This window comes from Camarhynchus parvulus, chromosome 9 (genome assembly GCF_901933205.1).
Source record: "Camarhynchus parvulus chromosome 9, STF_HiC, whole genome shotgun sequence".
Taxonomy (NCBI): Eukaryota; Metazoa; Chordata; class Aves; order Passeriformes; family Thraupidae; genus Camarhynchus; species Camarhynchus parvulus.
In genome coordinates this window covers 4,347,355-4,375,139 of record NC_044579.1, presented here as the reverse complement: position 1 = coordinate 4,375,139, position 27,785 = coordinate 4,347,355, and the positions used below count along the sequence as shown (strand labels likewise).

At 45.7% G+C, this 27,785-nt stretch overlaps 1 protein-coding gene across 1 annotated transcript in view; it reads left to right on the top strand.

Annotated features, from left to right (window-relative positions):
- Positions 1–2,040: 2,040 nt before the first annotated feature.
- Positions 2,041–27,785, top strand: part of PLD1 (phospholipase D1) — a 45,216-nt gene continuing 19,471 nt past the window's right edge. Inside the window, 19 exon segments of the mRNA XM_030954430.1 lie at positions 2,041–2,194; positions 2,520–2,572; positions 2,574–2,648; positions 2,946–3,091; positions 3,845–3,953; positions 5,382–5,447; positions 11,004–11,062; positions 11,553–11,645; positions 14,086–14,238; positions 14,937–15,086; positions 15,866–15,949; positions 17,638–17,719; positions 19,708–19,818; positions 21,029–21,244; positions 22,629–22,845; positions 23,764–23,877; positions 25,862–25,990; positions 26,284–26,402; positions 26,575–26,688. Coding sequence (XP_030810290.1) covers positions 2,041–2,194; positions 2,520–2,572; positions 2,574–2,648; positions 2,946–3,091; positions 3,845–3,953; positions 5,382–5,447; positions 11,004–11,062; positions 11,553–11,645; positions 14,086–14,238; positions 14,937–15,086; positions 15,866–15,949; positions 17,638–17,719; positions 19,708–19,818; positions 21,029–21,244; positions 22,629–22,845; positions 23,764–23,877; positions 25,862–25,990; positions 26,284–26,402; positions 26,575–26,688 — 2,244 coding nt within the window.

The window sequence follows — 27,785 nt, the reverse complement described above, 5'->3', positions numbered from 1 at the left end:
TAACACTGATGGAAACAAGTGATGTATAATACAGCAATTGCTCACCACCCTCTGACCAGTGCCCAGCCCCCAGCAGCAGTTGGCACCCCCCAGCCAATTTCCCCAGCTGATATCCTGGGAATGGTGTCCTGTGGAATGGAATGGAATTTCCCTTTGGCCAGTTTGGGCCAGTTTTCCTGGCCATGCTGCCCCACAGCTTTTTGTGCACCTCCTCATTGTCAGAGGCTTGGAAACTGGGAAGTCCTTGAATTAGGGGAAGCAGAACTTAGCAACAACTCAAACATCAGTGTGTTATCAACATTCTTCTGGTCCTAAATCCAAAACACAACGCTCTACCAGCTAATAATAAAATTAACTCTGTTCCAGCTGAAACCAGGACATTGCCCCAAAGTTCAGTGTATTACTGGGAAAGGAGGTACCCACATGTGTGTTTCTATTTGAATTATTCATGCGGGTGTCTTGAAGTGACCTGGGGTCCCAGTGATCCCCTGGTCTGGTCCTAAAGCCTTCTGTGCTCTGGTGGCTTTCCCTGCTACTGATGGAAGGTGACAGAGCTACCCAGGCCCTTGGAGCCCTCACTCCCAAGATGAAGCTGTTGCTTCTACATTTACTTTGGTATGAGAGAAGAGATTGACCCAGTTTTTCTTGATTCAAGTCTGTGTGCAAATGGATTTTTTTTTTCTGAAGGCAGCTGCTTCTAGCATGTTTTTAGGCATACATGGTGTCAGCCTTGTGTAGTAATGAAATAATGGACTTGTTTCAAAAGGAAACAATAATAAAGAATGCTCTTTCAAAAGCAGCTAAACACATGATTTATTAAAATGTTAAATTATTTCCAAGTTACAGCATACCCAGCTCTTGTTGTGGAGCTCACACAAGAATAATTGAACAGTGTTCTTTGCAGAACTTAACATCAGAAATGTCACACTTTTTTGGAAAAATCATTCTTTAACACAATGTAAGACCTTCCACAAGGATAAATGGGCATCCTTGTATTGGCTTCTGTAAAATGTTGCCAGTTTGTCCCATCCATATTTTTTCAGGGTAGCTGTGACATTTATTGCAGAGCAGGACAAAGATTGAAGGGACTTTTTATCATCATTAGGGCAATGCCCAGGAGGAGCTGGTCCTGTGCAGGGACCAGCAGCCAACTCCACAGCCTCATGGTGAGATGCAGAGCCTAGAGGAGGAAGAGGAAGAGGGTTTGCAAATATTCACGAGGAGGAAAGGCTTGTGCTAGTGTCAGTGGCCATGCCTCATATATCGATTTACTTTTGTTTCCTTATTCTTTTTACTTCTTCCTTCCCTATTTTTCTTGTGACTCAGGCTCCTGGAATGGATGGGTGGGAATAAAGGTGGGAAGTGCTGTAGTCACCAGTGCCCAAACACCTCTAAGTGCCCTGAGTGGGCTGCAGCCTTTTCCCTGGCCGTGTCCCCGTCACTAAGGGACAGTGGGCTGGTCCCCTGCAGCCACCTGGGATGTTGGAGGGGTGAGCACAGAAGATGTGGGGTCCACCTTGTTGATCCCAGGCTTTCTGTGGGGATCAGGATGCTCCTGACCCTGGAGAGGAACCTTTAGAGCTGTAACTTCGGAGCCTGCTGAGAGGATGAAGCCGTGGGAGAGCACGAGGCACACAGACACCACAGGCCCTTGTGTAAGGAGCATAGAAATAGAGGAAATCTTAATAATGCCAGGAGTTTTTAGCAGTAGTTCACTCAAAGGAAGAACATGTAGCAAAAACTCCTACTGATTTTCTGAGTGAGCATTTCCTTCGTGTAGCCTGACCTGGGAAACACAGCCCCAGGTGAATTAAATCTGGGATTTGGCCAGGCAGTGATATGATTTGTAGCTTTACAGTTGAACCTTTGCTATTGGGTGTGTAGGATGGGATAGTTGGGATGAATGTGGCTAAAGGGATGGAAGGAAGACGTGTCCATGCGTTGCCAGTGGTTTCCTTCAGCCCTGTGTTGCAGAGAAGGTGGTGGCAGCTGTGCTCTCTCTCCGCAGCGCCCCGCGGCTCCCGAGCGCAGGCCCCTGAGATGTCTCTGAGAGCAGAAAGCCATGCAGCCACATCCACGCTGAAGAAGCTCGCTGCAGACATGAGCAACATCATCGAGAGCCTGGACACCAGGGAGCTCCATGTGGAGGGGGAGGAGGTGGACTCGGAGGTGCTCACTGACCCCAAAGGCACTGGTGAGTTGACACCTCTGTGTTCTTATCCCATGTCCTGCCTGGGTTTTATCAATCTGTTGGCAGATAGGCTACAGCCTCAGGGGTTTTACCAAGCCCAGCATTGACCCTGATTTAGAACCTGGAGGCTCTTAATACTTGAGCTTGTCAAGTCAAGTCCCTTCTGTGTAACCTTGTCTTTGAGCTCTCTTTAATAAAAATTGCTCTCTTTTGCTGGAATTAATGCTGTATAAATGTTCCCATGTTAAAGCATTGCTGTTGGCTGCCTTTCATGCCCTGTTACAAGGCTGTTGAGCTAACAGATTTGTGGGCTTTGTGGTCCTTGCAGTGTGCATTCCCTTCTCTGCCATCTACCACACCCATGGGTTCAAAGAGCCGGGCAGCGCAGACGTACCTCACGGGATGTCCTGTCCGAGTGCGTGTGCTGGAAGTTGAACGATTTACTTCCACTAAGAAGGTCAGAACTTCCAGAGATTTTGTTTGATTTCTGTAGAACTGTATTTAAAATGCTGTTTATGCCTTAATTTTGTGCTTGCTTGTTCATGGGCTGAGGAAGCAGCAATGCCTGTGTTTCAGAAAATGCTTAGGAGAGAAGGTTATCTGTCTATTTATAAAACCTAATAAAGCAGAACAAGAAATCGTGAGACACAATAATCCTTAAGTAAAGCTGAATAAAGGCTCTTTAGATTAGCAGCTGCAGGAAAATGGCTTATTTCAAAACTTGCATGCCATGTGGTGATATTCTCCCCTGCAGGTACCAAGCCCCAATGTTTATACCATCGAGCTGACCCATGGAGAGTTTGTCTGGCATGTGAAAAGGAAGTTCAAGCACTTCCAGGAGTTTCACAGGGAGCTGCTGAGGTACAAAGCCTTCGTGCGCATCCCTATCCCCACCAGGAGGTGAGTGTGCATCCCTGTGGACACAGCTTTGGGAGGTGTGATCTGTTAACTTAATGTCTTATCTATTTGGCTTCACTGGTCCTATTTGCTTTGCTGTGAGGAGGAGAGGGCAGAAGAATTCAGTCTCCATGAATATTTAGCAGCTATAATAAAAATATTTAATCTATGTGTTCAGCAGCCATAATCTAAGTGATGCAAATATCTCTGTGCTGACGCAGAAAACGTTGTCTCCTGGGTCATCAGCTTTTGAGCTGGATTTGCCTTGAACTTGGAGAAGGGTTGTGATAATGCTAATGGAAATTGCTGGAGCTTTGTGGCTTTCTGACAGTGTGGGCAGGATGTGGGAGGCATGGGGATCCCTGGCCAGGCTGGCCTTGGTGCTTGGGATGGCTGGTAATGTAAGAGGAAAGCGAAAATAAGTGTGAAGGGAAGTGATGTAGCTGAGTGAGAGCCTTCTAACGTAGAGAAATGTTGGGAACATGATAGGAAAGGTAAAATTATGAGGGGTTAAGAGCTGGAGGAACATAATGCCCTAAAAACAGGATGTAGGCTCCTTTTCCTTATGAGATCAAAAGCTTGCCCTCACAAATCAAACTGATACTTCTGTGTTGTGTTTTAGTTTGTAAGACACTTGGAGCATGCTGGCTTCTCGGATAGAAAAAATAAAGGCATTGCAGCAGAAGGGTTATTTATTGAGGCATACAGACACTTGCAGCACTGAGACTTGATGTTGGGGTGTGTTTTTCCTTGCAGTCACACAGTGAGAAGACAATCCATCAAAAGGGGAGAGCCGAGGCAGATGCCGAGTCTGCCGCACACCGCAGAGAGCACGGTGCGGGAGGAGCACTTCTCCAGCAGGAGGGTAAGAGCCCTCCTCACTATGGGGCCAGAGGGATGCTCTGAGGTGCAGAGAAGCCTGGCAGGTTGCTTGCAAAGCCACACACCATCAAAACCCTTGTTTGGTGTCATTACAGTATTTTTCTTGACAAAGTTTGACTTTGACAAGTGCAGCTTTAATGCCAAATTCTCTGCTGTGCAATGATGAGGATGCTGCTCCTGGGGTTCATGTGGGCAGAGCTTTCCTCTGCAGTTGAGGAACACCATGATGCTGGGAATGGTGGTTCCCCTCCTCCCACCTACTCTGATTTAAAGATAGATAAGGCAGCTTTCAGAGTCAAGTTGTGTGATGGAGGCAACCCCGTGGCCATCAAAATCTGAGAGATTTCAGTGCCATCCCCCTCTGAAAGAGGAGATGACAGTCAGGCTATTGATGCTGAAGTGGGTAATTTTAGCCCAGGCACACGTGTTCTGTGTAACTTCATCAGATGTTAACAGATGGGCCCTTCCATGGAGAGGGTGGATGTCTTCCTACCTCTTCATTACAGCTTTGCTGCTCACAAGTTAAAAACTCCATATTTGTTCAGCCTGTGCTTATCGTTCCCTTTCTGCTGCTCCCTCCCTCCTTCCCTCCCTGGGCTTTGTGCCACTGGAACTTCAAGGCCCAAAGGATTAAAGGATTGTGTCTTGTGGCTGTGCCATGCAGAAACCCTGCTGTTCACAGCTTCTCTGATGTGTGGGAAGTTTGAGGAGAGAGATGTGGGTTTAAAAGAGGAGGAAAACTGTTGTATAGATGCTTTTTATTTTTTTAGCCCATGTTTCCTTTCAGTGTTCTTTGTGTCCTGTAGGACTCTGCCCAGTTGCTCATGCCCAGACAGTCTAATTTTTTCTTTCCCCTTTTACCATGAGGATGGTAAGAGATTACTTCTCCCATCATGGTTTCTTCTCTTATCCCTTCCTGGCTGGGAGGACAGGCCCAGCCGCTGCTCTGTCTGTGTCCTTTGGACAGGACAGCATGGTCCCTGTGTCATTCACCCTGTGAACCTTCTGTTTTGGTTAAAGAGGCTCTCTCAGTGCCTCTGAGCCTGTTTTCTCACAAAGCTGATTCCTGTGGGTCAGAAACAATGGGGACTGATTTGGTATTTAAAATTGTTCTGAAACTTCAGCTCAGTCACAAAAGTTTATCTCCAAAGTGACCCTGCCACAGAGCAGGTCTGCTGGTGGAAGGTACAAACACAGCACTGTGAACAGTAAACAACCTGTTTATGGCCAAACTGTTTATGGTGCTGAGCTGTGATATCCTGTGAGTTCATTATAATGGATTTATTTATCCACTCAAACTGAAAAGTGGGTCTGATTTCTTGATTGCTTCCTAATGCCAGACAGTTGAATTACAGGAATTTTCAAGAAAAACCTCCACATCCTCTCTAAAGTTTCAACATTTTAATTGTAGAAACAGCTGGAGGACTACTTGACAAATATCCTGAAAATGCCAATGTACAGGAACTACCATGGAACAGTAAGTAGAAATTACTTTGCTTAATTATCTAAAGAATATTCACTTTACAAATGCTGAATTCATTGGAAGAAAACATGCAGCTTCTGCAAGAAACATTTTACAGCTGTTTTGTGAGCATTTTGGCTTAGCTGATTTCTCCAACACAGATGTAATATGATTTAAACCAAAGGAATGACTCAGTGGTTGCTGGTGTAGCACAGTGATAACCTCCTCAAGCTGGTTCAGTCCAGACAGCTGGCTGTACATGTATGATACAGTGAGATTCTGTTTAATTCTGCAGACCATGTAAGATGATAAGTTACAGTTTTAAATACTTAAAAAATTGGAATCCAAACCATATTTGTATTTGCTCCTTCAGTCTGGGCTTTGTGTGTGGTTCTGGGTGCAGATTTGTCTCAGGTTTCTATTCTGTGCAGTTTCCCTGGACATTAGTGATGTTGAATTTGTGTGTGTGGGATACCCAGAGAGGTGAGTGTTTTGTCAGTTCCAAAGGGAGATGGTAGTTGGCTTATTTCCCGAAGTCAACACTGTTTGAAATGAGGAGAGATGTCAAATCCAGCTTCAGGCCTATTTTAAGCAAAAATATTTCTTTCGAAATTCATCCTCGAATGTTTCTTCAGAAGTCCTCACCTGTCAGCTGCAGCTGTGACATCTCTTGGGGATGGTAATTTATTTCCCCTTTTTTTGGCTGCATAATGACTGTGTTACTTCATCTTTTGTGTTACCAGCAAAATCTGATGCACGCACTGAGCAGCTGCCAAGTTTGGTGACATTTCTGAGCACAGAGTGATAGCTGGGAACACCTGGTTTTCAAACAAGCCAAAAATACAGACTGAACTTTGGGTTTCTGTAGCAGCCACTTCTCTTCCACTTTGGCTGTTGTTAGGTATTCTTCTATTTTGCAGGATTTCCGTTGTGTAGAGATGTTGGGCAGCTCATAGCTGGATGTTGTGTATAAAAACTTGAAAACTGTGTGTGCTCTGTTGCAGAGCTCAGTGTTGAGCACTGCTTATTCCATGGGACAAAGGGCCCATTGGGGTTGGCTATTGCTCTCTGGATGGCAAGAAATCTTCAGGCTGAGGCTGAGGAAGCTGCATTCCTTAGAGTGCTTCTTTAGGGGACAGGCTGTGGAGTTTAATTCCAAAGCAGTGAAGAGCTGCATGTGGAAAAGAGTCATCTTTTGTTCTAGAAGCAGGATTGGGGTAACTTGGCAATTTTGATCAGTAGCATATGCAGAGCGGGGGAGAGTTATTTTACAGTGTGGATCCATCTTGTCACTTTTAGGCAGGCGTTGCCTTTTTAAAATATTTTGGAACATTTCTGCTCCTATGAGAACGTGGGTGATGCTTTGGCCAGGCTGTGGTTTGAGACAGGCTGCACAGTGGGGGCTGGGAGAGGAGATGGGCGGCCCTGCCTTCCCAGCAGCTGTGGGGTGCTCCCTCCTGGGCTGAATCGCCCTTCTGTCCCCAGCCCCTGGAGCCAGATGTCCCTTTTGCACATAAATTCTCAGTTTATTGTTGGCTTTCACTGCATTTGGCCGCAGAGAAGTGTTCAGGGAGGATTTTGCTGCCCGTGGTGGCGGCACGGGTCCTGCAGGCAGTGCTGGAAGAGAGCACAGGGAAGGAAGTGCTTCCTTTAAAACAGCACCCAAACCACCCCCACCATTCTCAGAGGAGACTAAAGTGGAGAGTTCTGGCACTTTCCCTGGAACTGTATTTGTCCTCCTGAGAACAAAATGAGGGCTTTGCTCTTCCTGTGGTTGAGAAGCCTTTTGCCTGGATGCTGACAAATGCTGTAACTGTATTAATCTTGGAGCGCATTTGGACTTCTTTGTGTTCCTCTCATCAAATCCATGCACTGAGGACTTTTTTAAAATCAGGAACTCTGTTAAATCAGGCATGGAGTTGCAAAGGCAAGCTGAGACCTGCCTGGAGTGTAACCCCTGGTCATTTGTGAAGAGCCTGCTTGGGTCAGGAGCACCTCTGAGGAGATGTTTTTTACATCTGAGCTGCACAATTTAATGAATTTACTTTTTTTATTTTTTTATTTTGTGTTTGTGGTTAATTTATTATTTGCCAGTGAGAGCAAAGTGCATTATACACTGTCTGGAGGATGTGCCATGCACTAAGACAGTCAAGCCTGCAAGTCAGGCTTATGGTTTTGCCTGAAGACCTGAAGTCACTGGTTGGGTTAAGGATCAGGTCCACAGTGACTACATGGCATTGGAGAAGTTGTACATCATCTAGCTTTTTATATTTAATATTTTTTTAATTATTTGATTTATGTGATTAAATCTCATGTCTTCTTCTTCCTTCCAAAACCTTTTTTATAGTATTTTGAGCTGAAGTGCTTTAAGACAATTACCATTAAAATGAATGTTGTGGGAATCGCAGTGAGTTAACTGTTCACACTTCTTTTCCTGAAAATTGAAAATTAGAGGAATATAGCCTCAGAATGTTAAGGATTAATTGGATTCTGTTTAAAAATTTTATTAATTGGACCTTTGCATTATTTTTGTGCAAGCTCCCATACTTAAAAGATGCCCAAGCAAAATAAAAAGTAAGATTTGATTGGATTGTGTGTATGTGTGTAATGTTTTGCATGAACTTTAGAGAAAGTAAAAACCTCATCTTATTTAGGAACAGCTGAGAAGTGAGAGAGGCCACTGCTTTGCCTCTGATACAATGCTTGGATCTTTGTGGAGGTCCCCACCCAACCCATCAATATTTCCAGATATTACACTTGAAATGCAGCACGTTTGGGGTTTTTTTAATGTGTATTTTGTATAAGCAAATTTTTTTTTTGTGTAAGAAATTGTGCTGAACAATATCATTCTGGAGAGTATGTAATTCCATGTTATTGCTAGTGACCAGTGCTAATCAGCTTTTGATGCATTTCTGAACCCACTAAATAAAGAACAAGAGTCAAAATGAAAAAATACAGCATGGAGAGGCTGAATCCTTTCTGAAATGAAGATGCTCTGTGAAATTTTTACTTACGTAAGTCATGCATGCTCCACATTGCTGGCAGGACAGGATGGTTTGAACACCTTGCAGCTGGTTCTCCACCTCCCATAGCCTGTCTTCCTGCAGCCCATCACTCCTGTCTGCCACAACAATGTCATTGAAGCTGCATTCTCCAGGCCCATGTCTCATACCAAAACCATCCTGCTGCGGGTCTCTCTGAAACCAGAGTGGGATGCCAGATCCCAGGGAGGCAGCTGGGCAGCACAGGAATTCTGATGTGACGGAGATGAAAGCTCCTGCCTGCCTCTCCCAGCCTCTCTGTGAATGATGAGCACCTCAGATGAGACACTGTGACAGTAAAAATAGCTGATTGGAACAATAAATTATTCCATCAGATGTTTTGCACTACGCTGGGGAATTTTCCTACGAACTGCAGGAATTTATTTAAGTTTTTTTTTTTTTTTACAAACCAACACTCGATCAATGTGTTGGATGGGCTCCTGTCATTGCTGTTCCAGAGACTGCTTGGCTGAAGAGGAGGTGGCTGTGCTGCCAGACAATATTTCTTTCTCTTTTATGTAGTGGTAATTCTGTTTCTGCAAGTAATTTTTCCTCTTGGCTTTTCTTTTTGCTTCTTTGAGGACAATTATTTCTCTGCATGCAGTAATCCTCAAATTCCTGCTAGCTTTCTGGTTCCAGCCAGCATTTTCAAAGGGTTTTGACATTTCTGTGGTTTTTTTTGTGTGTGTGCCCACTGTGAGAGATGTCTGGGTTTCTGATTTGTCTGATATGAAATGCCATGAAGTTAAAATGGGATTCAGACAAAGAACTGGCCTGAGAATTTGCTTGGGACCTCTGATAAGGACTTGTAGGATACACTGGATTTTTTCAGGCACTTCCTACCCTGCTCTGACTGTTGCTGCAGAAACAGCTGAAACATTCATTGGTCACACCTGGTGCTTTTCCAGAACACTTTGGGAGAGCAGAGAGAGCAAGATGGTTGGTAAAATAGCATGGAATGACTTGTTCTAACCACTTTCTGAAAACAGGCTGAAATCACCCTAAAATCAAAGCATTAGAATTGACTCAGCTGAGGAGAGGTTACTTTCTGTCCCTGAGGAAAGCAGTAGTGTCTTTTGTTCTTCTTCATGGCCTTGACTGATGTGAGAAGTTTGGGAAGATCCCAGGAGCAGCTGAGCATGAGGAGATGGAAGGATCTTCAGTTCTGCTGCTGTTTTCTGGGAAAAAGTGATGGTATTGGGAAGGGAGCCTGTGCTAACCTCATTGTAATGGCAAGATAGACTTTGACCCCAAATTTACTGATACTTTTTGTTATACTTAGTGTCTGAAAATGTCTTTGAGACTTAGGGCTCCACCCATGTAATTCCTGTGCAAAATTGGATTTTGCTGATGAGGGCCCTGAGGCTGATTTGCCAGAGTGGCCCTTTCCACGAGAAGAGAAAGCCTTTCCTTGGAGTTACAGTGGGTACGGGTGGGCATATCCTGAAGCTGGTACCGAGGCTGCCTCCTGTCCCCACTGCAATCAGGAGCATGGGCTGAGCCCTGGACTGCAGGTTTCATTGCCAAAATGTGCTGTTAGAGGTTCCCTCTGGCTTGCTGCCTGGCCAGAGGGACAGTGACACCTGCCCTGAGCACCTTTCTGCACTTGGCCAGCTTGCTGTGACAATAAATTAGAAGTGCCTGGGTGCAGACAGGGTTCTGCTGTGTGACTCCTTTGCAGGGCTGTGCCTGCCCCGGCCCTGTCCTGCACAGGACACCCTGGGAGAATGTTTCTCCCTGCTGAAGGGGCCCAGGGCTAATAACCAGCAGACTGCCAGGAATGTCCTGCTGTGCCAAGAAAAGCCTGCTCAGTTGAAATTGCCCGGTGTCCTATTTTTAGAGGTGAATGTAATCATGCTGAGCTTTCTCACCAGCTTTGCTCACTGTTATGTGCCCTGCAATCCCTGCTGAAGCAGGAGGAGCCATGAGGAGGCAGGTTCCTGGATTTGAACTTGCTCCCCTCCTGCCCCACTGTGGTTTTCCTGTGGAATTTTGGTTTTGGAGCCACTTGGCAGTGATGTGTGTCCAGCACTGACCTGCTGCAGTGGCCTTGGAGGATGCTCATGGGTGGTGGGGCTGAACCCTCCTGTGGTGTCTCCATGGGGTAGGAGACTTAAAGGGTGCTCCCTGCTCTGGGCATGTGTCCTCATTTCCTTTGCAGTCTTTCTTTGAGGGTCCCTGGAGGGAGGAGAGGATTCAGGTAGCCAGCCAAGATCACACAGACTCATGAACAGTGTCAAACTTCAGTCCTTTTTCAGCCAAAGATCCAGGAGGGAGAATACCAGGAAGCCCCTGTGATGCATTTGAGTTTAATTGTCCTGAAATGTGTTCTCCAAAGTACATGTAAAATAAACAAACAGAAAACTCAACCAAAATACTTTCCTTGGTCTTCTTGGAGATGCTTAAGTGATGGTGGATAACATCTGCTCTGGATGTTCTGTAGGTCTTTATGGCAGGTCACTTTGATAAAGCAAAAATTTTTGTGGATTTCAGGGTTATGAAAATGGGGGAATCTCTTTTTCTTTCCCAGATGGAGTTTGTTGGAGTAAGCCAGCTGTCATTCATCCACGACCTGGGACCGAAGGGCATGTGAGTTGTGAGCTGTCTTTGTGAGTTAGGATTCACTAAGAGCATGGCTTTATACACAAATACTGTTAAAATTAATAGCTTTCCTTTCCCAGCACTAACTGACTGGGGAATATTTTGCCATCTAGATATGAAAAATTATTACTGTTCAGACAGAAATGCTACAATTTGGAGAAATTTTTTAAGAATGAGCTGCTTTACAAGACAGTGCTTATGGGGTTTCCACTCTTCCCTCTCTGCAGCCCACCCTGTTGAGCCACTTAATTTTCTGCTTCCAGTGCTGTAAAATGGGACCCTGTGCTTCTTAAAATTCCATTATTCTCTTCTGAGGGGGAGTTATTTTTGCCCTTCATCTGGCTTTTAGGGCACAGCACAGAGGCTGCTTGGGCACGGTTGCAGAGCCAGCCCTAGGCACAAGGGCTGGGGGTTGCAAACCCCCCCTGCAGCTGCAGGTGAGCCCCATGCCTCACCCTGCCCCTTTGTGTCCTTGCAGAGAAGGGTTCATCATGAAGCGCTCCGGGGGCCACCGCATTCCTGGCCTCAACTGCTGTGGCCAAGGGAGGATGTGCTACCGCTGGTCCAAAAGGTACTGCTGGGCTGCCACAGGGGGGATGCCACTGCTCCCTGGGCACACAAAAACCCCCATTTGTCTCCTTCTCCCAAAAAATCTGTGGGAGAGAATCTTGCTGTTTTTACGAAAGCCGCAGATTTTCAGGTTGGAAGGGCCCGTGGGCTATTCCCTGCCTCACCCTTCCATCTGGTGGGTTTTTTTTTTTCCTCCTTTGGAGTTCACAGAAGGGACATGCTACTCCAGAGAAAATCTGGGATTTCCTAGAGCTGACAGAAATGGCAGTGCCCTCCCAGACTGTGCCCAGCTTTCCCTGCTGCAGGAGCACAGGTGGTTCTGTGCCTTTGGGAGGGAATGTGGCTGGTGACCTGCCCCAGGCAGATTTCAGCCTAGCCTTCTGAGCTTCCCTTCCTCAATTTACAAAATGAAAATCAATTAATTGAAACACTCTTTGGACTGCTTCAGGGCAGGATCAAATCAGATGTGACCTGCAATGCTAAGGAGCTGTTTGGTGCAATTAACATTGGCATTAAATACATTTATGTATTGCCTCTTGCTGATTACTGCAGGTATTGAATCCCAGTGTTTTCTCCTGTTCCCATGTCCCTGCCTGCTGCAGACAGACATAATTTGCTGTTCCCACCCCTTTACCCTCTGTGTTAGGTCTCTGTATTGCCTGGGGCTGCAGCACAGGGAGGTGTGTGCTGTGGGGGAGTACCTGTGTTACCAGCCAGCCTCCAAAAAATGCAGGGTGTATTTCCTGGAGCATGCCCTTCCCAGGCAAATCTTTCCATTTCAAAATCCAAACAGCCCATATCTGCCTTACAGCAACAATTTCTTAGTCAATAGAGCTTACCCCAGGCGTTATGCACCTTTGGATTTGAGCATCACCCATGGACTGTCATTAGTTTTATCTTTAATAATTCTGTTTTCCAACAAAACCTTTTTGCATTCTTGTGAAGAAAAGGTTCTGTTTCTGCACAGTCTTTCCAACATTTCCTAATTTAGGTTTACAGAAGATCTCTATAATCAGGGCACAAGGAGACAAAGATATGACTTTCCTTCAGGTCAAATCATTAAATCGTCACCAATTCTTTTTCTTTTTTATGGAAAATATGCCTTTTCTTCTTCATACTCCTCAGTTAACCCTTCCTTGTGTTGTCCAGAGCTTAAGCTGTAGTGGGGCCAGTAGCACACCCAGCTCTGATGGATCTCCATTTTTCTTTTGAGCCTAGAAAGGGGGTAGGAGAAGTGTTTGAGTGGGATTGTGTACAGAATATCACAAGTGAGACACTAAATTCCCATCTTGGCCCACTGGGACTGATAGTTTATGCATCAATAAATAAGCAAATAACAGTAATATTTCCCAGAGAGGGTTATTTAAAGGGAGGATTTTAGGAGATGGAGGAGGATAGTGGGGTGAAGCTGTGAGTGGGCACAGGCAGGACTCCTCAGGCATGTAGAGCTGCCTGGGGAAAACAGAAGGGAGAGTACTTGGAAAGATACCCTGTGGGATGTTTAAGAGTGAAATTATGGGCCAAATAGAGAGGGGAGATATTTTGGCACCAAATAAGAGGTGATGCCAGGTAACTCTTTCAGGGCCCTGAAAGCAAGAAAAAAAATTACGGGATCTAATAAAAAAATATGGGAAATAGATGAGGAGCTGAGGCTGTTACTAAAGATACAAGAATGAACAGATTTTTGCAGTGTTTTGTGCTGCTTTGTGTGTTTCTGAGTGTGCAGAAGAATGAAGCGAAGGTCTGATGAGGGAGACCTGTGTGGGACAGAGGGGGCTGGTTACCCCAGCTACGCTGCAGGGGGAGAAAAAATTAGAAATGCCATTCACAGTAAAAAAAGTGTTTTTTCCCAGAGTTGCCTTCAGGCTACAGTATTTATGTAAAACCTGCCGGTCATCCCTCCTCATGTGTTTCTAACAGGGTGCCTGTTGCTTGGCAATAAAAGCTTTCCAAAATGCCTTGTTCATATATTTTGATAGGAGTGAAAGTGATCCTAGCATCAGAATTAATGTAAGAAATGTCAAATAACTCCCATATAGCATACAAGCTGAATAAAAATCAGGGATGGAGAAATGCTTGTTGTACCTTGCCTCATGCTCAGAGGTTTATGAGCAGGGAGGTTCTTGTGGGTTTTGTTTAACAAGGGAACCTGTATTTTTAAAGACTCCTGTAAAAAGAATTTAATTACATACCTCTAAAAGTCCTAGATTGAATTAAAACTCATTACCCAAGTTCATAAAATAGACACTTTTCTGCTCAAGAAAACCACCCCCAGTCTAGCTCCTGAGAATAATTTTTACCATTTAGTAGATACCCCAGATAAATGACTTGCATGTGTTTTGAAGAAGTACTTTTCCATTTTTTGGCTCTTTTGGTGGCTCATGTTTTAAGGCCTGGCATGGATGTGAAATCCAGGTGACATGAGTACTGTGTCTGTACAGGTGGCTGGTGGTGAAGGACTCCTTCCTGATGTACATGAAGCCTGATTCAGGGGCCATTTCCTTTGTCCTGCTGGTTGATAAGGAATTCAACATCAAGATAGGCCAGAAAGAAACAGAAACTAAATACGGGTTGCAGATCGACAATCTCTCCAGGTAAGAAAACAACTTTGTTTATCCCTTTTAGTTTGCTTTTGCTTTTTATGGAGAAATCGATGCTGCTCTGCAGGAGAGGTTAACAAACCTGGGTGGCTACTGCTGGTGTGCTCAGACCTGCTGGGGATTTGGCCCTAATTCTGTTTATTTCCATGCCTTAATGAGGCATTTGGAGCTTCTGTTTGTCCATCCCTGTGGTTATTACTGGAGCCTGGGGGCACGGTGCATGCTGAGTTGCACAGTCTGGTTCAACAGCAATTGCTTAGGTAATATTTTAGACTCTCTGTTCTCTTTAAGCTGCAAGAAGGGATGTTTTCTTCTGCATCCCAGTGGAGTATTGCTCAAAAGACATGCTAGTGGGGGATAAAGAGAGATTTAATGTTTTTATGTTAGCGCACAGTATAAATTCATCTCTTAAAAAATACAACATTGGCTGGCTCCAGCTCCAAGTTAAGCTGGTGCTAATAATTTAAACATGGGTGGGTTTTTCATGCTTGGCACTGCAATACTGTTAGTCACTCAGAGCAGCTCAGTGCTGTGCATTCTTGTGCAAACAAAGCAGCAACGTCCCTACTTTTTGCGTAAATAAAATATGACTGGTACAGATGCATTTACCAACGTGGACAGGCAGTGAGGAGCAGCCCAATTAAATGGAAATGGCTTCAGCCTGCTGCCCTGTGCTTCGTGTGTTCTTACAGGTCACTGATTCTGAAGTGTAACAGCTACAGACATGCCCAGTGGTGGAGGCAGGGCATAGACGAGTTCATCCGCAAGCACGGCAAGGACTTTCTGACGGAGCATCGCTTTGGCTCCTACGCGGCCGTGCAGGAGAACACCCTGGCCAAGTGGTGAGCACCTGCTACCTGCCTGCCCTCAGCCCCTCTCACCAACACAGCTGGTAGCCTTTGGTAGCTTGGGGACTGGTGATAATTAAAGAACTTGCAAAAACATATGAAGCTTTCTTCACCAGGGACAGAGTAGCAGTGCTGGTGGCAGGAGCTCTCAGTGTCACAGCTCATTGTGTTTTGCAAGTCAAGTTACGTTTATATTCAAAGGTGTTGGGTATTTGTCATTGTAAGGATAAAGAGAAGAAGAGGAAATCAACAAATGCAGATCTGGGTATAGTCAGGAGGGTGGGCTGGACTTTATGCACACAGCAGCCCCTGAGAAATCGTTCTGTCCCCAGTGTAATCCTGACTGCACTAATCCCAGAAGTGCCTCAAAAACTGGATTCTACCTGGAAGCAGACCAGTACTTACCCTGCACCATCTGCCTTGCAACACCCTCTGCCTGAGTACATTCCATAAATCAAAGGAAACACCATTCCATCATCCTTTCCTGAGAGACAAACCTGGCTTGCATGTCAAGCAGAACCCAGGAATATTGTGTGAATTTGGCAGAAGTGCCAAGAGGCACTTAATATTCCCTTATTGTGCTGTTTCATCAAGCTACTGATAGCAGCATAGAATTCTCCCTGCATGTTGTCCTGATTCTGGAAATTGGATTGTGTTTGCTTTCGAGATGAGAACGTAAATGTCATTAACACAGAACCCCATCTCTCTTCAGCTGTGTACTTTACTTAATGAAGGGGAGGAGGCATAACTCTGCACTGTGTTTGCTTTTGCAGGTATGTCAATGCCAAGTGGTACTTCGAAGACGTCGCAAATGCCATGGAAGCTGCTAAGGAAGAAATTTTCATCACAGATTGGTGGTGAGTAGTGCCACGTTTGGGTATTGCCCAGCTTTCTCCCCGGGGACGCTCCTGACAATGCAGCACTGTTCAGAGCCCTACAGTATGGCAGCTAGCCCTGCAGCCAGATGGTTTGGCAGCACACCCAAACCTCTCCTTGTGTTGTATTCAAAGGCCTTTTCAGGAGGGCTGGCAGCAAAAGCACACGCTTCAGATCAACAGCTTGGTTGTCTCCCTCCATGGAAATGCCTGAAATCACACGGAGGCAGCACCTGAACTGCACATGTGGGGGGGCTTGAGGGGCTCCTCAGGAGTGTAAATAGCTGCAAGTCTGAGGGGCATGGGTGTCTTTCAGTGTATCAGGGAAAACGATGCTCAACAGTGCTATGGGATCCTGCATGGGATCCCCTTTCAGCTCCTCCTCACCGCCTTGGGAAGCCTCATGCCAAATGTGAGAGCATCTTGTGGTATGTCCTTTTGGTCTGCTCTTAAATGGGCCAGATAAGAGAGGAGGGGATGTTTGTCACCTTTTCTGAGCTGTGTGTTTGCCAAAGGACCTGGCTCTGCCCACTCGTTCCCTAGTTTATGTGTTTATGCAGTGCTCTGGTTCCTGTTTGTGTCAGGAAGAGGGTGCTCTCACACACTGGGCAGAATCTCCTGGCTGGGTGCTGGTTGTGGCTGCCCATGTCTAGCCTTCTGGAGGTTAATCTGCCTGAGCCAGCCTGGACCTTGGGCATGGGAGGCTTCCAAGACATGACTCAGATTTCCTGTTCACCTTAGGCACGTCTCTGTGCTCCTCTTTCTCTGCCTCTGAAATGAACCTCTGGCTGCTTATCTGCTGCCTCTGGGAACTGAGAGACTTAGTTTCTAGGAGGAAATTATGAGAAAACGACATACCATGTTAGCATTTGGTGGGGTAAATCTGTTTCCTGCCATGACCACAGTTAAGCCTAATGCTCATGGATCCCCCTATGCAAAATCGGGTGGCAGTTCAAGAAAATCTCATTTCAGACCCATTGTCTCTTACTTAGTGTTTTATTCAGACAATTGTTAAAGTATCATGGAATTCCAAAACTTACCTAAAATTTGATGTATAAGATAAAAATAGGATGTAGCAATATGCTTTATCCAAGCCCTAGTTGCTATGCTTGTTACAAAAATAAAGGAATGCAATTCTGTCACCTTGCTGTGCAGGAGTTAGATGAGATTCCTTAACTATTTCTTGTAATCCTTAAAGCAATAACATGTCCTGTTGAGAGATCCTATTGCTTTGTCTATGGGCAGCAAGGAAAATTCAGCACAAATCTGTTCTGTTCAGATAGCTCAGGCACCAGGAGAACTGAAATCCCACTCTTATTTATTTTTTGTGCCTGCATATTTCTTTCAGAAAATCCTTGGTGTTTTCTTTTGTTGCATCTTTCTTTCACAGATAGAGTCCAAATTTCCCTATTTATACATCACTGTTCAACCTGGTCTCGTGGGTTATTGAATGAAGATGAATGTGCTGGACATGTCCCCTGCCCTCTGTAATGCCTAGTTATTAAAGAACAAAGAGCAGGATATTGGAGAATGCATCACTCTGGGACATGAGCTTTCACATCCACTTTATTTAAACTTCAATTCCTTTGCTTCCCAAGTTGGTTATTTAGGCCAGTGCTTTGTTTGCAGGCCACATCTGCTGTGGTTTTTATTCACCTTTATTTTCTTAGGCTGAGCCCGGAAATCTTCATGAAGCGGCCGGTGGTGGAAGGGAATCGCTGGCGGCTGGACTGCATCCTCAAGAGGAAAGCAGTAAGTGAGCTCCAGCTGCCCCCTGCACCCCCCAGCCAGGGGTCATACTGGGGCTGGGGCACTTCCACCATTCATTTTGGTAGAGATGAGAGTTAAAACCTCACATCAGATGGCCTTGGAAAACCACGTGTTTTGATTTGTTCCCCTCGTTTGGGTTTGGGAGAGCTCAGAGGCAGAAGGTTTGATCCTCTGATTGCCCCAGGTTTGGGCCACAGCCTTGCTTTACAACTGTCTCAGTTCCTGGTGGGGTCAAAGACCTGCTGCTCTCCCTGCTCTCCGTGTGATTTATGTAATTTAGAGGTACAGGGAAGGCTGAGCACTTTGTTGTGTTTATGAGTGTGGGCTGTGCTCCAGCTGTTCACACACCCTGTGATAACACCGATAACACCGGTGCTAAAAAGAGCTTGCCCATATCAGCAGAGTCACAAGGTTTGTTCCCATTCCAAGGGAAACCTCTTGGACTCTTGCTGTAGTAGAAGGGCAGAATTCCATGCATTCCATAGACATGGACTTTAAACTAAAAAGGAGCAGGTTTAGATTAGCTGTTAGGAAGAAATTCTTCCCTGTGAGGGTGGTTAGGCCCTGGCACAGGTTACCTGGGAAATCGTGGCTGCCCTATCCCCGGAATTGTTCAAGGCTGGGTTGACTGGTACTTTGAGCAACCTGGTCTAGTGGAAAGTGTCCCTGCTCATGGCTGGGGGTGGAACAAGATGATCTTGAAGTTCCCTTCCAGCCCAAACCATTCTGTGATTCTGTGATGTGCTGAAATAGTCTTTGACTCTTTCCCCTTTCCAGCCAGTTGTCATCACAGTCCTCACCCCTCCACATACATAGATAAAAAATGAGAGCTTTGTGTCTGACTGTTGTTGGTTTGGAATTACTCTTGTTTTCTGGCAAAAATAAACTGGCCACAAGGCATCACTCACTCAAAGGAGGAATTTGGCTTCTTTTTGACATGGATTTTCTTATGATCATAAAAACATTGTGGTAAGGTGAATGAGGTCAGTCCCTGGAAATGCTTGCTCTGTCACTTGTGGTGTTGCATTGACTCAACAGGGCAGTCAGCAAGCTGATGTCATGGTGTAGGGGTGAGGCTGTGCTTGCTGTGTGTGCAGCATTGCCTTGGACTCCCCTGGGTGCAGTGGAGAGCAGAATATCATCCACAATTTGGAGATTGCCTTAGCTCTTAGTAGCAGCTTTATGGGAATAGAAATTCAAAAGGCTGTGGAAAGTTTAGGTTCCAAGTTTAAGCTGGCAAACTCTAGTGCAGGCTTTTAATCCAGGCTAATTTATGGGAAGTGGAGGTGTCCCAGTGTGTGACCACTATTTGCCAAGGTTTGGGAGGCACTTGGCACATTTGAAAGTGCTTTAACAAAAGTTTTTAGAAACCCTGCCATGGATACAATGCTGGTCACAAAAAGCACCATGTTTTTAGCACTGCTCAGTGTGTTCCAGGAGCTTGTTTAGCTCTACCAGCAGAAAGAACCTCTTTGCTGGTGTTGAGTTGGTGACATCCCCTTCAGGAGGGGGATGTCTGTGTAATCTCACTGGTCATGTCATCCTGCAGGGACATTTTACTGAGGGCAGCCCTCAGGGCAACATGAAGCAGCAGAACACTGAACTGTAGTGGATGAACATGACTGGAGTGAATCGTGCTTGCAAAATCTACCTCAAAGGGTGTGTAAAAGGAGCTGCTGTAGGAATGACCTGTGGATGGGCCTTGGCATAGCTCACACAAAACAACAAAACCCACACAAACTCAGGTACTGGGCCTTTCTCAGAAAGCTGGAGAGCTTTCCCAAGGTTCTTCCAGGCTGTAGGGTCCCCTTGGAGTATCTGGAAGAGCATAACCAAGAACAAATAACTTCAGTCAGCATTTCCATCAGCAAACACAACACATTTACTGCCTCTAACTTTTCCTCTCTTTGGAAACAGACACTGTCTATTGATGTGCCTGCATTCCATGTGTTCTTTTTTACTTCTGACAGCAACAAGGAGTGAGAATTTTTGTTATGCTGTACAAAGAGGTGGAGCTTGCCCTGGGGATCAACAGTGAATACAGCAAGCGGACACTCATGCACCTCCATCCAAACATCAAGGTAATTGCACAGGGCTGTGTGGAGGGTGTTTGCATTCAGGTCTTCTTGATGGCTGGTGCTGACCCTGGTGTATTTGGGTGGGAACTGCAAGTTCAGGAGTGTTTCCCACCATTGCAATGTGTCTGACAAGGTACACCCATATGGTAATGCCACATCTGGCAACTTCATTTCTTTTGGTTCTAATGGAACATAAAATTTAGTTTAGATTTGCCAAAGCAACTGTTTGCCTTAATTCACAAGAAGTGTATTTCATGTGACAAGTTAATGGGATTACATCAAATGGAAAATTACAAATTGAGAATGTTGTCTCATTTCAGCATTTCTGCTCAAATGTGAATGATGAAAGTCAGCCCTGGGTGTTAATGTTCCCACCACAGAAGAACAGCATTGCACTGTCCTGTGCTGTTACACTGCTCTTTTGGCACCAAGCAGAAAATCAGTTGTGGCAGACAAACCAGTAGATAAGGCTAGATCCAGTCTCTCAGAGACACATACACCTTAATGAGCAGTAAGATACTTGTTATGCTAGAATAATTGATGTATTTTCACTTGATCAATTGCCACAGGGAAGGGAAGCATCTGTTTATCATCTTTGTAGCAAAACTGGACAATACACACAAGCTGTGTCTCAGGTTTTGGGAGCAGCCAGGTGAAACTTGGTAGCTTTTTCTCCAGGAGACTGGTCTAGTGGCTCTAACATCATGAATAAAACCCTGAGCTTAGATGCAGAAATTAGGGTACACTTGTCAAAGAGAAATTCCTAAACAAATGCCAAACAACTTGATTTTAAGTGGGGGGGAAAAACACCCGACTTCTCATTTCACTTGTGTGATGGCAACAACCAGAGAAGTGACTCAGATCACCAATATGTTGTTTTCTTTCAGAGCAGGCACTGTGTTTGAAAGCTCAGCTATTACAGCTCAACTGAAGCAGTTTCTTTAACTATGGTCCTCTTATGAAGCTGTTGTAATGGTGACCTATCCCAGCATCAGTAATCATTGCTGCTTGGGATTCCTGCATCCTGGGGAAACACCTTCCTGCCATTATGGGGAAATTGAGTAGCTTCTGCCAATTAAGCAGTGGATGCATCCAATAACAACTGCAGCATTTCCCCATCACCCCAAACAGCCAAAAAAGGCTGACCAGCTCTCTGCCTGGAAGGATTTAAATTTGACAGCGACGCTGAGCTCGACTGCTGGTTTCCTCACAGGTGATGAGGCACCCAGACCACGTGTCCTCCTCTGTGTACCTGTGGGCCCACCATGAGAAGCTGGTGATCGTGGACCAGTCTGTGGCGTTCGTGGGTGGCATTGACCTGGCCTACGGGCGCTGGGACGACGACGAGCACCGCCTGACCGACGTGGGCAGCGTCAAGCGCGCCTCCGCCGCCGCCACCACCAAGTCACTGTCCACCGCCAACCTGGCTGTAAGTGGGTGCTGCTGGTGGGGAATGCAACTTCCCCTAGAGCCAGTGGGTAGGAGCCACGAGAGCACCAGCACACACACAGGCAGAAGCTCGGCAGTGAAGACACAGGAGGGTCCAGGCATGGAGTTCCAACGTGCTTTAATGTAGGGCAGTGCTGAAGGGGTCCAGGGGCCAAAGACAAAGGAGGGTCCAGGGTATAAATTCAGGGAAAGAGGGGGTGGAGAAGAGCATCGGGGATCCAATGGTCTGAGGGCTCAGGGGTGGTACACAGGGGAGGGACCAATAGAGAATGCCAGGGTGGATTGGCGGGTTACACAAACCAATGGGAAAACAGGGCAGGGAGAACTTACTAAATATTGACATACAAGGGTAAAAGGGGTAGGGAAGGCCAATGGACCAGTGAGGAAGACAGAACTGGGATAAATTAACTGCAGAGCACTATGGGAGAAGCCTCTTTCCTCACCCTATCCTATGGGGAATGCCTGGAGCCTATGGTGCATCTCTCCAGGGTGTAGTTGTTGTCTTCTCCCCAGTAAATTCCTGGGCCTGCGCATGAGTGGGCAGGGTCCAGCTTGTGGCCACGGTCAGCCATGGCAGGTCTGGGGGAGGGGTGAATGGGCTGTGTCCTCTTCTGAGCATGGGGTTGGGTTTTGGAGCTTTAATGACAAATAAGTGGTGTGAGGAAGGATCTAAGCATCAAATGACTCTTTATGTCCAGCTACTAAGAAGCCCTTGCTAGGGCACAGAAATAAGAGGGCTGGGTTTCCCCTGGAGCTTGGAACAGCAGCCACAATTTGAAGTCTGTGCTCTTAAAATCTTAGAATGGTTTGGGTTGGAAGGAACCTTAAAGATCATGTTGTTCCTACCTCCATCATGGATAGGGACACCTTCCACTAGACCAGGTTGCTCCATGTCCTGTCCAGTCTGGCCTTGAACAGTTCCAGGGATGGGTCATCCACAACTTCTCTGGGCAACCTCTCTTTTCTTAGAGATGCAGAGTAAGCACTTGGAGAGTGCTCTGAAATGTTTGTTGTTTGTGCCCTCAGCAGCTGCCTTGTTTGCTGAGCTTTCTGCTAACCTGGCTCTGTATGCAACCACATGTCTCTAAAAATTTGAGAGGTCTAGGTTGATGAGAATTTCAAGGGGACTAATAATCCAGAGTAAATTTATGGATCCAAATGCTGCTAATATTACTAGGCTTTCCTGGTGAGTACCTCCTCAGTACAGACTTTCCCCAGAAAGCATGCCTAGTTCCCACTGAAATGTGTCTGTCACAGAGCAAAATTTGGCTCTCGTGGTTGTTTCTGAGCGCTGATCTGCACGAGAATCTGTAAAGGGGAACCTCTCCATACCTGACCTGCAGCTATGGCTTGTGTCTTTTAAGGCTGCAGCAGAGTCGACTGAACGTGGCCCACTGCAGCCTCAAGGTCTGGCCCCAGAGAGCCACTTGTTTGAGAGAAATGCTGATGATGCCTCAGACACATCAAAGATGAAAGGAGTAGGAAAACCCAAAAAGTTTTCAAGGTTCAGCATTTACAAGCACCTGCACAAGCACGGCATGCACCACTCTGACAGCGTCAGCAGCATCGACAGTGAGTCAAGTGAGTGATGCTCAGCTAAATAATGTATATAAAGGATGTGTGGAGGTGGTGGTGGGTGTTTGTGCACGTTCACATGATTTCTAGGCCAATGTGTTCTTTGTATGGAAGGAAAGTTGACAAGTTACCTAACTATCAGAATAAGAGCTGTGTGTAGCCAACATGTAAATTTGTGTCACTGCAAAATAGAGAAGAAAAGTTTTATGTGTTTTTTTAATTTAGCTAATTAGCAGTTTTCATGAGCCATCAGATGATGAGATACAGTGTATGTGATTCTTAATGTTTGTGTCATTGAAAAGTGTTTGTTCCTGCAAGAGAGAATTGAATCTGTCATTTTTCAACTTGGATTTGTTATAACAAGCAAATAATTTTTGAATGGGATTATCCCCTCTCACAGACTAGTGTTAAAAGCTAGATTTTAAATAAGTTCATATAAGTGGAAATATTCCAAATTTACCCACTTACTAGAGAGGAAAGTCTATTCAACAGTTGAATATTTAAATGCAGCTTTTAATTCCCAACATTAAAGATAACTTCAGTGCTAAAATTACAAGGATCAGCTTGGCAATTGTTCCAGAATGAAATCCTTCCTGAAAGTCCTTGGCTCCTGAAGAAGGGGGAACTTATTGGAATTTCCATCCCTCCCTGCTGATCTTTCTCTTGCCTCTGGCTCCTTACGGGGGCCTTGGTTGCAGTCAGCTCAGGACCCAGCCATGGCTTTGTACTTCATTACATCTGTTTGGGTTAAAACCTGCTGGGTCCTGAATTAGGTCCTTTGCCTGGCAGCCACTTGCAGCTCCAGCAAACTGATGTCTGGTTTGAGTTCCTGTCTGCCAGGTGTCTTCAGACAGGAGCAGACACCACGGTGGCAGAGGTGGACATGTGTTTTTGCCATGAATAGAGCATCTTGACTCTCTGCAGGTTACTCTACCCCCACTAGGAGCCAGCCGAATATAATCCAGAGTTTAAGGCCCCATCTGAAAATGTTCCATCACCACAGTGAATCCAAACAGGGGCTCGCTGAGCCTCGGGAGGGTAAGTGGAGGAAGGCAGAGCTGTGGACTCCTTCAGGCTTTAGCTGCTGATGTTTTTGCATTATAACTATGGTAAGAGTGAGGCTGGGTGCCAGGATCAGCCTTTGCTGCTTGTTGTTCTCCCAGCATCCTTATCCTGCCTCTGTGGGCATCCTGGCAGAAGAGCCTTCTCCAGAAGCTACAAATGCTGCTGCATAAATAAATAATAATTAAAAACCCCAAAACAACAACAACAAACCAAAATCAAACAAATGAGCAAACAAAAAACTTGCAATAAAGACAGCAGGGAACAGTTGCAGAAATAGTTCTCATTCTGGTATGTGATGATTTCAGCAGTTCATCCTGTAAAGGAAAGAGCTGTTACTGGAACTGGGAAGTTCTATATTGGATATTTTTAAAGTAAGCCTGATGCAGGAAGACATGCAAACAGAGAGAGGAAGCAGCAGAGTGGCTGCTGCCTGTCCTGTGTTTGGACAAAGACTTGGGTCCCCTCTTTTGCTCCTAATTAAAACCAAGGAAAACACACTCAGTTGAGACAGGAGTTGGGGGTTGTGAGCACTGAGCTGTTCCCATCTCTGGACTGGTATTGGAAGGGCCTATCCCAGTGTGGTACCTTTCCAAGATGCCTTTGGGTGCAGGAACAGAGTGAGGAGCAGTTCTTCAGCATCATCCTCTTGCAAACATCTTCCTCTAAGGCATTAATTGCCAATTAGAGAATATTGGTTACAAAGTAGTGGCAGGCAACAAAGCATTTCCATGTCTTTGTGGAGACAATGTGCAGTCTCCCCCGTGGCCATTCATGCTCACTCATGAGTCACTGTGCAGTCATCAGAGCGTGTGTTGGCCTGCATCCCACACATTGCCATTCCCACCCAGGCATGTGGAGTCAGTGATTCCCCAGCTCCACCTGGACTCTCACTAGAGGCTGGAGCTTCCCAAGGCAGCTGTGGTGCAGACCTGCTGCATGGCATTTCTGGCATGGCTTGGCTCAGCTCGGCTTGGCAGGGTCACAGCGGTGCTGGCAGGGCTTGCTTTGTGTCCCCTGGTCTTGTGCTGCTGCCAGTGTGTGTTTTGTTGACTGTTTAAAGTTGGTTTTTCTGTGTACTGAGGGGTTTTGTGGTTACCTGGTGGTGTGGTTGGGTTAGGAGGAAGTTTCTGCTCGTGGCATCGCTGTATAATTATTGGATTAATATTTGGTGTCATGGATGAAGGCAGCTCTCACAGTCAGGAAATAACACCAGGTAGCTGTTTATGGTCTAGGCCAACATTTTTGGATTTTTTAAGAGCCTGGAAGAAGAGTTCACTGCACTAAAATATGTGCTCTGGAAAAGGGATCCTGTTAGGAGGGAATATCCCTGCATACAATATTTCAGACTGTTTTCAGTCAACACTAATTTGGAATTCAGGATCCATTTGTTCAACATATAAAATTGTATCACAAATGCCACTGCTATTTGGAAAAAACAAAATGATACTAAGAAAACCCACAATACTTCATGAGGGAACATGAATGTCTCATTCTAGATAATAAATACTACTTCTATTAGAGGAGATGCACCCTGCTAGAGAGGCAAAATAATAAACTCTCTAGCAGAGAAGATGGAATTAGTTCACTATTAATGTAAAATATATGAAGTAGATGATATACATGATCTGCCATATGGGAATATTTAGGTGTTATTGAACTGGGGAAAGGCAAATGGTTATTGGGTGATGCAGTCCAAGATAAAATTCAGCATCTGCTTTTCATTTCCATAATAGACTCCTATTTATAACCTCTTCTGATTATACAAGAAATACTAAAATAGGGAAGAAAAAATGCTGACATATACCCCTTGAAAGTAACAGGAGGACCAGGGAGAAACCAGCTTCAGCCACTTGGGACTGGCAGGTCTCAGCAGTGCTGTTCCTCTGAGTCTCTCACTGCTGTGTGCAATGGATGGACATGACTTTGGAGCATGTTTTTCTTTTGTTTGCCTGCACAGATAAAGGATCCATCCGTAGCCTGAAGACAGGTGTTGGAGAGCTGCTTGGGGAAACCAGGTTCTGGCATGGAAAAGACTATTGTAACTTTGTCTTTAAAGACTGGGTTCAACTCGACAAGCCTTTTGCTGGTGAGTGGGAGTCTTTGCATTCCCCAAACTTTCTTCTTTACCTTTTCGGTCTCAGATCTTATTTTTCCTGCCTTCAAGCCAGAAGTAACAAGGCTGGTTTGGTTTGGTTGCTAGGAAAAAACAGCAAAACTCCCTTTGAGGGATTTTAGGGCCAATTATGCTGTTGCAGTCCAAGTCATCTGCCTTGGGGATGCTTGGTGCCAGAAACCTCAGTGTGAGGAGGGGGATGCTGTGCTTTTCCACACTCATGTCCTTTATCTGAGGAAGTTCAGCTGTGTTCCCCTGTCGCCCAGACTTCATTGACAGATACACCACGCCCAGGATGCCCTGGCACGACATCTCCTCCGTGGTGCACGGCAGAGCCGCGCGCGACATCGCCCGGCACTTCATCCAGCGCTGGAACTTCACCAAGGTGGGTGTGCCCTCACTGCTGGGGGCATGCAGGTAAGCACAGCCTTGCCTCATCCCCCTGCCCTCTGCAGGCATCTGTTTTGTTTCCTTGTGTTGTTTGGTACGTTGCAGGCATTTTTTCTTTATCTGTTGCAAGCATTTTTTCTTTATCTGTTCTTTTCTCCCCTGTGCAGATTATGAAACCCAAATACCGGTCCCTGTCCTACCCATTCCTGTTGCCAAAATCTCAGCAAACTGCTCATGAGTTGAAGTATCAGGTGCCTGAGGCTGTTCCTGCCACAGTCCAGGTGGGTGTTGGTCTCCTGTCACATACTCCTCGGAGGGCTTGTTCTGCATCCTCCCAGGAAGTTTGAATGCCACCCTCTGCAGAACTTGAATTATAAAATGCAAAACTCTTGTCTAATTCAACTCATAGATTAGGTGATCAGATCCTCAAATGCAGTAGAATAATGCAACACTTTTAGTAGAGAGGCATTAATTTATATCTCCACCTTTGAGGTAAGGAAACTCAAGTGTCTGCAGTACTCAAGTGATGGGAACACTGTGACTTTGTACAGCTGTGTGGTTTAATGGTTTGTTTTCTGCTGCTCTTCCTCTAACACCTAACATTTGGGCTTTGTGATTCAGGGAGGCCTGATGGGTTGAGGTTACCCACTGAGTATTTATCTCAGATCTCAGAGAGTCTGCCAGGCCCTGATGCCTCGCTCAGATGGGTGGTGGTCAGTGAGAGCCCAACATTAAGTGGAGTCTTGGGGCTGGAGTCTTGCTTCCTGCCTTGAGCTTCATCTGCACTTCATTATGCAGCCCTACACCCCTGTGGGTCCTCTGCAGTTCCACACAGTCAGCCCACAGTCTGATTTGTGACAATCAGTCTCACAGTCAGAATTGCCAAGATACCTCTGTTTAAAAGCCCAGTTTGCTCTGTCAAGTGCACATACTTGAATACTTGAATATTGCTCTTACCCAGCAGAAATAGGAACTTGTTGAAGAGTACAAAGTCAAAATAGTTATGCTGAAGCAGCAAAACCATTGTGTGTCTCTGTGGATGAAAGATGTATGAAGTAAGAGCAGTTAGACCAAAACCAGGAAAAATGCATGACTTTGCTCTTTGTAAGGAGTGGTCTGCCCAGATGACAGCACTGCCTGGGGAAGCTTAGTGAAATAAGATGTTTTTTTCTGGGTTTGTGGGTTGCCAGGGCATTGTCTGCTCCTCTCTGTGTGGTGTGAGGGATGGGCAGCACAGGGATCTTGTGTCGGGGTTCTGGGGTGTTTCACATCAGCCTCCAAAGCAAGGCTCCCAGCTTGCTGGGAAGTAGTTCCCTTCAGGCATCATCCTGTTCCCTGTGGCTGTAAATGCCTCCCTGTCTGTGTCTGACACCAGCTT